Raw genomic sequence first — 12,647 nt, 5'->3', positions numbered from 1 at the left:
TATATGGGGATACTCCCCTACATATCTAATGTAAATGAAAACTCCTCAGGAAAGATGCATTTTTTTACTTACTAGAAAAAATGAGTACAGGAACAGTAATTTTTCAGTTATCTTTGCCTCTGATAAAACACAGGTTAGTTCTAAGCTGAACTCACCAGATCCGCTGTCACTTTCCTAGATAAAAATACATATGAAAATGGAAGAGTGGAAATTATGTATGAAATGTCCTTCCAAGAAAAATGCTATAATCTCAGTAAGATCTAGCTTATATAAGAGGGCTACTGAAGTGCTGTCAACAGCTTTCAAGCATTCTCAAGTGAACCAATCTGGATTCAAAAATGCAGATTTGGCATTGGTAAACCACTGTTAGACACTTCAGAATAAAGTAAGCGCAGAAAGTGAAAGATGGGTGCTCTAGGACAGTCAGTTTTAATTCTTACAAAAATAAATACCCGAAAAAGCAGTTAAAAAAAAAAAAAAAGTGCAAAAGTAATGCTCTTAAAAGCATAATGCTGCCATTGAAGCAGATCTCATGAAGTGTGCCAGTTTTGCACTTCGCATTTTGCATTGAGAATTCTGGGCTTTTACTATTACAGATACTGATGGTAAAGTTGTGTATTTCCTTTGTACTGGAAGGCAGTGTTTGCTAGTAGCTGTCCTCCCTGCCTGTTGAATTCAGCTTCTGGCAAGACATCATCAAAGAGGCTAAAAAAGACATGGATAAAGGAGCTGGGAACTCAGCAGGAATTAAGTGTTTGAAGTAGAAAATCCTTTTAGTGTGAGCACCATGAGCAGCTGAACTGCACGCTGCTAACAGCGAAGCTGCTATGCATCTGGCAAGGGCTGCACAGGCCTTACAAGAGCGGTTCTATTCAAAACAACTGAATTAAATTGCTGCTTATATGGTGCAAGGAAAGTCATGTGCATTTTTTTCAGTAAGATGAATTCAGGAGAGTCTACTCAGCTGTCGTAGGAGAATATAGCACTTCACATTAGTCCTGAGAATTGGATGAAAGCAAGTGTTGGAAGAAGTATAAAGGTTGTCATTCCAGCCTCAATAAAGAAGATATAAACTTTTAAGTAGAATTAACTGTTTATCAATAGTTAGAGAGGATAAAAAAATAACCTTAGATTGATTTGAAAAGGATTAACCAAACGCAAATGTGTGTACATGCATACTTTTGACTGGTCTCTATGCTTTGTTTTGATGACTTTTGATGGGGTTTCAGCAGTTAAAACTCTGCACTGTTTACATTTCAAGCTCATATCAATTTTAGCTCATATCAAATCAAAATTGCAAAGGTAAATTTACGGAAGTAAATACTTTAGATTTGAGTGTGATTGTGTGTGTGATATTGTTCTTTGAGACAGCTTCACAGCTCTTGCTCAGTCTCTTTTGAGTAGGTTGGGTTTGGAGAAATGATACAGACAATACTCTCAAAAGCAGATGATCTATACATGTGTTAGCCTGGGTCTGGAAATCATGCCTAAAAAGGCAGACAGGTGTTTAGAAATATAAATGTATATAAACCATAAATGCAGTTTTCATTTTTTAAATCCTTTACCATTTAGTCCAGTGTAAAAGGACACCATGGCTCCACTAATCAGTGGTATCTGCCACTGTTTGTCCACTCTTTCCATCCTAATCCATGCTTCCTATCTGATGGTGTAACTTCTCTGTTTGTGTATGTAAACACTATCAAGACAAAGTTTACGGGAGCAAGCAATCTTTAGCACTAAAGGAAGGTTTATGTGCCCATAAACTTGTTTGGGTTTTATCTCCCTCTTACTTTTATCTCCCTCAGTCTCTGTGAAAAATTGTGCAACTTCTTTATGAGCCTTTCTGGGTGTAAAGGCTGAAGCCATCATTGTGACAGTAACAGGAAAATAATTTTGTGTGTGTAGTTGGGCCTGCATGAAAATTTTTTTAGGAGTTGTGCAGAAAAGACTATTAGCAGTTCACAAAAATACCAAAAACTGAGCGAGACAAGTCCTCAGGTGGATTAAGCTTGCAAAGTTCTCATGAATTTGGCCCCATGTTGCTAATACCGCATGACCTGGGCATGAGAATGCTGCAAAGCAGGTGCTTTGGGAGTAACTGAACCTATGGAATAATGTATTACGTTCATTTTCTGAAGGTGGAATGAGACTTGTGGAATTAAGGCACAGTGTTCCCTGACTGTCAGAGTAGAAGTAAGCACACCCAGGAGGGCAGAATGAGCCCTCTGTTCCAGTCCTGTTGTTGTGTTAGGAACGGCTACCTGAGAGAGATTCAGCAGCATTTAAATGTAGAACTTCACCACATCATCGCGTTAGTGGTTTACCTTTGCAGTTGATTTGCATATTCTGTATTTTTTGTAATGACAGAACATGAATCAAAATTAATGATGGGAACCATGCTAAAGAAACATTTTAACAACACTTCTTTTTATATGCAGGCAGCTGTGGCTGCTGAGCGTTTGCATGCATTGTGAGCAGCACCAGTGAAACTCATGCCAGCAAGTTCAAGTGAAAACTTTATTCGATAACTTTAAGAAACAGATAAGAGGCTCTGTCTACACTTCTTAAGCTAGAAATCTCCAGTTTGAATCTTTGGGAATTACAAGTGCTGGGTATGGCACAGACATGCTGGTAATATCTGTGCAGCGCTGTTTCAGAAGGGCTACTGACAGATCTGTATGGAAAGACAGCCTGCACAGATTTCAGAAGGTTAAGGGCCAGATCCTCAAATCTGACAGCCGAATGAATTTTCTTGATGCTATGTCAATATATGGGAGCTGATGTTCACACTGACAGTCTCTGATAACTGTATCAAAGCTTTATCAGAGTCACTTCAGTTTAAACAATGAGTCCAAAGTGTGTCACTTGCTCATTTCAGCTTTGTTTCTCATGTGCATTACAAGAACTGCTCCTTACATCTTTAGCAGTACTATCACTCTCCAGCAGCAGTATCTTTGTAGTATATTTAAGAATGACTCAATGAAATTACTTTCTCTCAAGCTTGATGGCTGGGTCATTCCACCTCTCTTTTTGGGAAGCTTACTGGAGGCAAGAACTAGAATTGGCAGCTAAAAGAAAAGGTTCTGGGGAGAACTTTTAGTGGCCTCGCAGTACCTAAAGGGACTCTAGCAGAGCTGGAGAGACTTCTTACTGATAGGACAAGATGGAATGGCTTCAAAGTGCCAGAGAGCAGGGCTAGATGGGATACTGGGAATAAATTCTTTTCTGTGAGGGTAGGGAGGCCCTGGCACAGGTTGCCCAGAGAAGCTGTGGCTGGCCCATCCCTGGAAGTGTTCAAGACCAGGTTGGGCAGCACTGGGAACAACTTGGGATAGTGTAAGGTATCCCTATCCATAGGAGGGGATGGAATGAGGTGATGCTTAGGGTCCCTTCCAACACAAACCATTCTGTGATTTTATGGATCTATGAAATAGCAGGCCGATGAAATTACCCAAGAAGGTGAGTTAAAGCTGTAAGACTAATTAAAGTGATAAGACAAGATGAGGCTTTGAAATTTTAATGCCTTGTTCCATCAACAAGGATGCTTCTATGAACAGGCAAGAATAGATAAGGGAATCTCATTTTAACAGGAATGATGGACAGTGACTTACAACACTAAAATCTTTAGGGGTTTGTACATCTATACCCATAACCACACAGATACAAGCATGCTTTGCCATGCACTAGCTCATTATTCTTCTCCTGGGTGCACTTAAATGTCTGCACAGCCAAGGTATGAGATCAGTGCTGGCAGGAGAAACTGTCTGTGCCAGAGAATGGGGCTGCTGTTCATCCACCCTTTGCAGAGAGGGGAGGTGGAAGTCTGCGCACTGCCTCTGCTCCATCCCCTTCTCCAGCCCCACCCACGACAGCTCCAAGGCTTCACACCACGATAGATGAGTTCACTCAGACAGGAAAATGCACTCATTAGTAAACAAGCATTTTAGCACCAGCACAAAAGTTTCATCTTTGGAGGCTAAAAAAGCCTAAAAGCTCTGGTGAGATGGGCCAGGTTGGTCACAGTGAAGCCACTTATCAGTGTGTCACACCTGAGAAATTAATGGCACCACTCAGAGTTAATAGCTATGCTGCTGACGCAAATACATCAGTTCTGGCCATCAGGTACCTGTCTCACTCATACACTGCAAAAACAGCTGCACTGATTTAGGACAAGGGTTTCTCTAACCTGTTATTTTCTCTTTAATAGGGTTCGCAAGCAAACATATAGGGAAAAAAACAAGGCAAAACACACCATCCTTTCTTTCACTTCCACAATGCCTTCACCAATATGAAAAGAAATTTCGCAGATGTGAAATTGCATATTGTCTCCTAAAATATAACAAAATCTAGTAGATCTCTATAGAGAGCAGTGATGATGAATTATTTTTAATGCATATATTTAAGTGTTTTGCTTTTGTTTTCCTTTTTCTTTATCCTTCTTCAAACCTCAAAAGCCTATTCCTAAAACTGCTGTCCTCTTGTTACTCTAAAAAGCCTCCTGCTGACTTTTACTTTTCAGTTATGATCTAGTTAAAATATCCAGAATAATGAGGCAAAATAAACATCACAAGTCAATGGGGTACTGCAAGTTGGTCCAGTGTTTATTTCCCAAGCCCTGTTTTGCTCTTTGGAAACAGAGTTTTTGATTCTGAATGGACAAAAGAACTAAGGAAATGTTGGGGTCTCAAATGGTTGTGTTTTGAGCAGTGCTGTTAATACATTATTGTGCAGACATATCCAAGAAAAAGTTTTGTTTTTCAAAAAAAGTGAAACACAAAAAGCCTCAAGAACTTTTATTCTAACTCCATCCAACAAAATCTTTAAGTTTGAAACCAGATGTAATGGGGGAAAAACATGCAACAGTTGCTGGATATAGATTAAATGATGAATTCATGTATTTAGTCAAGACATTTTTGCTTGTTTTTAAAAAGAACCATGCAAGTTTTCCACTCATATGTTAAAAATGATAATATTACTTGATAGGAACACCCAAGTAGTTTTGGGAATAACTTCCATATAGTAATATGCAGCTGAGACAGCACTTTGTACTTTAGAGTGCCCTCACCAAAAGAAACCGTCTGAAGAGATGAAGGTGCATCTTTTTCCTCTTTTTTCCATGGCAGCATACCATCAAGGGCTACTACACTGTCCGAGGGCTTAGACAGTACAAATACTCTCTGTTGAATATTGAGTGTTTTGTATACTCAAAATCTCAGAGAATTTGACAGTAGCCCACCTTACATTAATACATATAAATGCAAATTTCAGAGCACTATCTGTAACCTAGCCTATGTTTACTATGTGATCTCTATATCTGTGGAACAGTGTGTTCTTCTACCAGAATCTCTGAGCTCTGCCTTCTCTCCCACTGTGTCAAAGTTAAAATTTCTTTCTCTGCCCAGAAGTAAAGAAGCAGGAGGAAATACTGAAACATGCTTGTGACGGGGGTGGGGTTAGCAGCATGATAGCTAACCCACGGAGAATGGTGGGGGTAGGGGGGAAGAAAGTTATTTTTCTTGCAATACAGCAAATATTACCTAAGGCGGGGGGGGGGGAGGGGGCCAGAAAAAGGTAAAACTTACTTTGACAAATACTGGCCTGAAGTAATATTCCTTTCATCTGTGTCCATGCAGTTCATTGTACTAGGAATGAGAGCCAGTTCAGGCTGGATCATGGTGGCTGCTGCCACAGCCCTGGCTACCAGTTCCATGGCATCCTGCACATAATGCTCGAAGACTGACTGAGTTGTCTTGCCATGAGCGATGAGACCAAGGGGCAAACCTTCTGTCCTCAGCTCTTCCACGTTCTGTGAATCCCCAATAATCCAGTGCAGCTCTGGAAGCATCACACCAAACTGTGTGGTTATCTCAAAAATCCTCCGCGTTTTCTCCATGTCACACCCAAACATCACCATGGTTGACGTTGTGTCTTTGATGCTCTCCAAGTAAAACTGCAAGTAGTTCAGAAGGTCACTGGCTGAAGTGAGGTTTGCTGTTATGTTTATAATGGACCCCAGGTGGAATTTGGAGCTTTGTTGCGTGAGGAAGAGGAAATCTGTGATGTTCCATTCCTCCTGGCATAGCATCAAGCTGAAATTATACCAGTTGTTCATTGCAAGGATAGAGAAAGTGACGTCAGCATCAGAACTCATTGAGTCTTCCAAACTCATCTGCAGGTGAAGGGGGTTCTGTGGTTAAAAAAGTGAAAGACAATGATCAGAGGTATACTGGACACAAACTAATGAGTCTCATTAATTTTTATACACTCCTTTAGTTCAAAGTAACCACCAGCCAATCAGTAGAACTGTGTGTGCAACAGGAAAATTTATACCCACCTAGTTTAAATGGACTGTGATTCATAGGCTTCCTCTGCTAGCTTGACTCAACTGCAGCAGTCATTAATGAGCCTGTTTCTGAGAATATGTTTTTCTTTCTACCATTTGTCCTTTTGAAGCATTCTAAAGCAAAGATTTACCTGCACCCCTAACAGGGATATGAGAAGACATTTCCTTACTGCTCTTGGTCAGCCAGACCTATTTACAAACTAATGCTGAAAAGTTCTTTAGTAAACAATAAAGAAAAAAACCCACAAAACCTTTTATTATAGCTATTCCTTTTATTATAGCTATTTTTGTGTGTGTGTGTAGTTGGGGGATTTTTTACAGACATATGAGTAACCTAATAAAATGGATCTACCATCAAAGCACATCATGTACTGCCAATGAAACAGGACAAGTTACTGAATGCACAAGAGGCTAAGATATGCAGACTGTGATTTCTGAGGTAGAAAATATTTGATAAATAAGCATTCCTTACTCATTTTTTCCATGTCATTGATACTATTATAGAACTTAACCCATTATCTTTCCCAACACCATTGGCCTTGATTTTATCTTTTTCAGAAAAGGAGGGAGGATTTGAGGCTAACTCCTCTGTTCTCTTAAGGTGAGTAGATCTCATTATTTGATCATTCTTTACCATTACTCTCATTCCTCTCCTTTCCCTGGTCTTAAAAATAAATTTTTATTTACAGTTTTAATGAGAAAGGAAAGAAGTTAAAGAATCCAAGAAATTTCTCACATTTGCTATGAAATAATTCTCTGCACTAAAAATGTTTCTACCAGGCTTTTAGCTATCATATTATGTATTACTCCAACTTTTGCTTTTAGTTGAGAATTTTACAGTCTTCCCTGCAGCTTTCCTAAAGAAGTTGTATCACTTTACACTGGCATTTGATTCCAGCCATTAGACTGTCCAAAAAATGCCATGCCTGTTCCAGTGCATTTTTTGGTCCGTGAGATCTTCCTTGTGACTTTATGTCAGCATTTGTCTGAATTCATGTCCACTCAAATTGTATTACACAGGCACCTAGATTTTATCTTTTTATCCAATATTTTACTAAACTATACTAGTAAAACCTACTATTTAGGTCTGTACATCCTTCTTGTCCATCCTCAGTAGTTAATGTGTACTACATGACGGACCAAACCTTTTCAAAGTCGATAAAAAATGACATTTTGCTTTAAAATATTTTACTGATAATAACAGGCTCCAGTTTGTATGGATCTTAGAAATGCATTCTGAATTCATAATAATACAATAATGAGTCAATTTACAGTAGTTTTACCAAATAAAACCCCAAGCTCTCCAACACAGATGTAAGGGGTGAAATGGCAAAAAAAAAACCCCAAACCCCGAAGAGCTATGTACTGGTTATGAGCAGCAAGCCCTCATTGTGTTAATTTGCAGTTACACTAACTCACTGCCTGTTTTCCAGATAGTTTAAATTCAGAGCTTGATTTAAAAAAAATGCTGTAATTGAAGATATTCTCAGTTCTTTTTGTTTTCTCTTGGGTTTGGTACCTGTGGCCCTTTTTTTTTTTTTATTTTACCAAGACACAAGAACAAGCTAATTAAATGCATCACCATCCACAATCGATGCACATCATGTACTGCCAGCAAGACACAAGAGGGATGACTCTTTGATAAAGGACAAGTTACTCAGTGCACAAGGAGATAACCTGTGCAGAACTTCTGAGTTCTGAGCTGGAAAACATTGTCTACTAATTAAAACACATGATTAGTTCAGGAGGGAAATAAAGCACTGTGCATAGTGGGTTTGGGAAGCTGGTTTGAATAAACTAGTCCTTGCAAACTAAATCACAACAAACTTTTTTTCTGAGGTTATGAGATAATCAGGTAAATTAACTCCAGTTTGTCTCTTACTGCAAATAGATGGGAGTAGAAATTACTAGCCTTGCCCTCTTTGTCCAAGAGTAAGAAGTACAAATATTTTTTACACAATGATCCACCTCCCATCAGGAAAACCCTACAAGCTTTAGTTAATTTGAGTGTTAATATGAGTGATGAAGAAATGAGTTTTTCAGTATACACAGAACATACACAGGACAACACACGACCTGACCATATCTATGCAAGGAGGAGCAAACAACTTCAGCATTTCAGAAGGGTAACATCCCAAGCACAGTACTATGGCTATTATGGGACAGGCTCAGGGATCAACTAAAGAAATCTACCAGATGCAGAAAAACAATCTAAGAGTGACAGATGTTTACAGTAACAGCTGTGTCCATACTGCTGCATCAAATCACCCGGAAAACAAAAAGCAAACTGGAGCTTTTGTATGGCTTACCTTGTCCTGGGTCTGGTTTTGGTAGCTGACAATAAGCTCTCTCATACCCTGCACTGGATGTTAGGATCCCAGCACATTTGGGGAGAAGGAGTATCCAGGAATATCCAGGAATATTGCAGTAGGCATAAAATTGTGTGAGCACTGGCTCTCCACCTCACCCTCAGGTTTAGCTCTTTGAAGACCTCTATGTCCTCATGCCAAAGCCAGCACACATGCAGTTTCACAAATGCAAGACTGCTTCTGCTCCTCTACAAAACCATTCTTCCTGTATTAGAACACTTTGAACTGATGAATGTCCAAACCCAGGATCACTGGGCATTATCCTGGGCTCCCCAGGCTCACATGGTCCAGCGAACCTGAAACTGCCTCAGGGCCAGAGAAATGGATGTAATCTTAGCCAGAAATGCAGGTGAAGGCAGTTTCCACCTGGCTGGGCGTTCTCAGGTGCAGGGCTGGACTCTCCTACAGAACCACACCCACAGGATTATGGGTGAGACACTTCTCCTCACTCAACAAAGGCGTTATTTGGGATAACCTGTCTTGGACTGAGCCTGCATGTGGAAGTGCTCCTCAGACTGAGACTATCTGTGCTTCAGACATCACCTTCAGGAGCCCACAGATGCACTGACACAAGCACTTATCACCACTGTGATTTATTATCTTCTAAATTCCCTCCTAAGGTGCTTGAAGGATAAACATTCAGCCCTGAAAAAGCAGCAGAGTCTCTTTTCTCTTTTAAGGAGTACTGGACTACAAACCTGTCTTCAGAATCTTTCTGATACAATGGCATACATAAAATTTAGTCACCAGGCATTACTTCTGCTTAAGTTTCAGCTAATTGTCTCCGCACAGCATGAGAACACTGCTGTAGGTGTTGGGAAGGAAATGTAATCAATGTTTCCTTTGTACTGGGACTCAGGGAAGGGAATGCTTCCAAACAAGGAAATGTTTGAATTTAATGCCTTCCTAATTATATTTTGAAAAGTTTATTTGCCATTTGTATGTAGGTTGCAGTTGAAGAAAAACACACAGAAGCCATTTTTCAGTAGGGAGCCTTTGATATTACAGTGTTCTTAATGCTTTTAAAGATTTTTTGTTGATTTGTCTCTCTTTAAAGTCAACAATTACTGCTTTTTAATGAGCAACTTATACAAATTATTTATTAAATCACTCAGTAGTAATTGCTGAGAAAGTGTAATTTCATAGTGAAGGCTTCTGACAACTGAAATTATAATTTTGATGTGTACAACATTTTAGTAATCATGGAACAGAGATTTATGATATTTCATCTGTGTATTTCATCACCCTTATTAAAGTTCTAGGGCAAACTCCTTCTTTACCTGCCTTTGAAATTAGTAGAGTTTGACTATTTCAGTTTAAATGACAAAGCTCACATGGAAATTCAGTTCAAATGTCTAAATTTGACTTTAGGCTGCCATTGAAGACTGGTGATCTGCATTGGTTTTTCTCCAAACTACACAAACAGACAATTAAGCCTTATTTGAATAGTGCTAATTGTTATCTATTTTTACTATCTATGTGTTTACATAGTGCCACTAGCAGAAACATCTTCTATGTCCACGAGTGCTTAATTTTTTATTGAACATCACCAGCTCTTTTATAAACCAGCCATGAGCACCTGAATTCACTGTTTACTTGGTAAAGAACAGGTGTCGAATCTTTAATTTCTGACTAATTGCCTTTGGATCAGATGCTGACAGTCTTTCCATTAACTTTCAGTGGGCTCTGGACCAAGCCATTCATGTTATATTAAGCTTTACACGGTCTGATGTGTCTCTTCTCCTGCCCATCAGCAGACACTGTAACTACTGATTTGCTTTTTGTATCCCAACCAGAGTGGTTTTTACAGGTTTTTCCCATTGCCTGTGACACCTTAGAGAGCAGGTTCATTTAGCTGAAAGATGGTTTGCATTTCATTGATGCAGTATTTTCCAGGCCTCCATTTTATCAGTTTGCAGACCCATCCTTGTAAATCTTGCAAGCACAAGTGCCTGGAGCTGGGCTGACTTGCACCCAAAGGATCTGGTCATTTATCCATTCATCCGAATTTGTAATGCTAATTAGGCATAGTCACAGTGACATTTTATTTGACATTATAATAGCTTCATTAGCAGAGTTAAAAGCATAGACGTGAACATTGTTTTGCTAACTGTGCAAAAATAAACAACACACAGAAAGTTTTATTCCCCTCTGACTTTTGCGAGCAAAGGCAGTGCTTACATCTATGTATCTATCTATCTATCTATCTATCTATCTATCTATCTATCTATCTATCTATCTATCTATCTCCCTATGTGTGTGTGTACAAGTATATACATTTTTTATAAGAAACACAGAAGAGAAAACAGACCATGTAATTACATCAGAGAAAGATCCACTGAAGGAAAAAAGCCCTCCTGGCTTGCAGTGCCACTGTGGGGACTCACAGCTCAACGACAGCTCTGAGCAAGCTGATGCCACAGATTCAAAAACTGGGAAGACTGTTTTTTCCATGGTTGAAATCAGAAAATTTGAGCCAAAAGTCCAGTTCCTTAAAGTCTATGGCACTTCCTCACTTCATGTGATAAGAAAAGGTGCTACGAAATGCTATTTTATCTTTCCAATGTGCCTGTGCTGAAATGGCACTCCTTCAAGGAGTTTGTGCTGGCAGCTGACCTACTGTGGGAAGTCCAGCCCCCTCTCCTGACCAGCTGTCAAGGTGTCCCCACTGCGCCACATCCCAGTCCCTGCCCAGCCCACCGGCTGCTCCAGAGGGGAAGTGTGCTCCAGCTGCAGCAAAAAACCTGCTCTGCCCGCACCACTTTGCTGCTTCTGCTATGCAGACTTCTGGTTCTCTGGGGAAGAAAATCCCAGACCTGCTTTGGACCAAAAACAAGTAAGATGATGCCAAAAATTCCTTTTTTCCTTGTCTTGTCCACCTGTCTCCTTATACACCCTTGTTTGACCAAGACCATAATTTCAAATTGGTTTGGTCCCCACACTAAAGACTATTCTTTTGGGTTTAAAAGCTTGGAAATAAAAGCTTTCTTAGACTAGCCAGAGTAATCCTGATTCCGGCATCAAAGAAGCCTGGCATCCATCCAGGCAATGCTTACATGCAAATCCTAAAAATGCACTGACTGCTGATTTTAAAAATCACCATACCACAGGAGTTAGCTTAATTTAAATCTTGACTTAGTTTGTCTTGAAAATTACTTCTTTTGTTAGACTAGAAAGACATTACTTGAGGTCACTTTCTCTAATGCTACACAAAAATACTCCAAACTAATCTGAATATGTACAGCTCTCTGCAAGGTCAAAGAGGCAATGTAAAATATGAACTTTCAGCTGGTCTTGGAAAGTAGGGTCCACTGTTTATCTGAATAGCCACTTAAAAATTATCCTAAGTAATATGACTTCAAAAACTTCAAGGTGTTCTTTGCTCCAGCAAGAAAAAAAAAAACCAACATTCAAAATTAAATAAAGAACATTCCACACCAAACCAAGAAGAAGAATAGTTATCCCTTCCCTAAAATTTGCCTTTATAGTTTAAAAAAGGGCCCATGGCCACTTGTGCAAATAGACCAGGGAGAGCTGTGCTAATTCTCCATGATATTTCTGTAAAATTTGGATGGGAGGAAGTGGTGGCTGGGTCTATGTCTGTGGTGCTCACACCCACATGCCACAGGATTGTCATCAGTGTCCAAAATGTCCTTGCAAACATTTGAGCAAAAGCTGCCAGGAGCTGCTGTGTGTGGAGGTCAGAATGGACAACTGAAGTGGGTGAGGACTTGCCAGAAGGAGCTGCCCCAGAACAAGTCTTCCCATACCTATAAAGAACACAAAACACAGTGGCTGTTCCACTAAGAGCATCTTTGGGGTTTCTTCTGATTGTCACTATGGGCCTGGATAATTTTGTTTAGCAGAGTTTAATCCTCCCTTTAAGAAGAAAGAGCATTCTACTGAAGCAAAGGCCTTCAGCAGACTGTCTAGGG

At 39.7% G+C, this 12,647-nt stretch overlaps 1 protein-coding gene across 1 annotated transcript in view; it reads right to left on the bottom strand.

The window, feature by feature from the left end:
- The window catches only part of GRIN3A (glutamate ionotropic receptor NMDA type subunit 3A), an 85,863-nt gene that overhangs the window by 54,592 nt on the left and 18,624 nt on the right, over nt 1-12,647 (bottom strand). The window contains exon 2 of the mRNA XM_005533306.3: nt 5,583-6,187. Coding sequence (XP_005533363.2) covers nt 5,583-6,187 — 605 coding nt within the window. The remainder of the gene's footprint in view (nt 1-5,582; nt 6,188-12,647) is intronic.

This window comes from Pseudopodoces humilis, chromosome 4 (genome assembly GCF_049639895.1).
Source record: "Pseudopodoces humilis isolate 2021_Gansu_Grassland_sample_001 chromosome 4, ASM4963989v1, whole genome shotgun sequence".
NCBI classification, from domain to species: Eukaryota; Metazoa; Chordata; class Aves; order Passeriformes; family Paridae; genus Pseudopodoces; species Pseudopodoces humilis.
The sequence above is the reverse complement of the archived record's forward strand: the minus strand, read 5'-3'. Positions and strand labels throughout refer to the sequence as shown.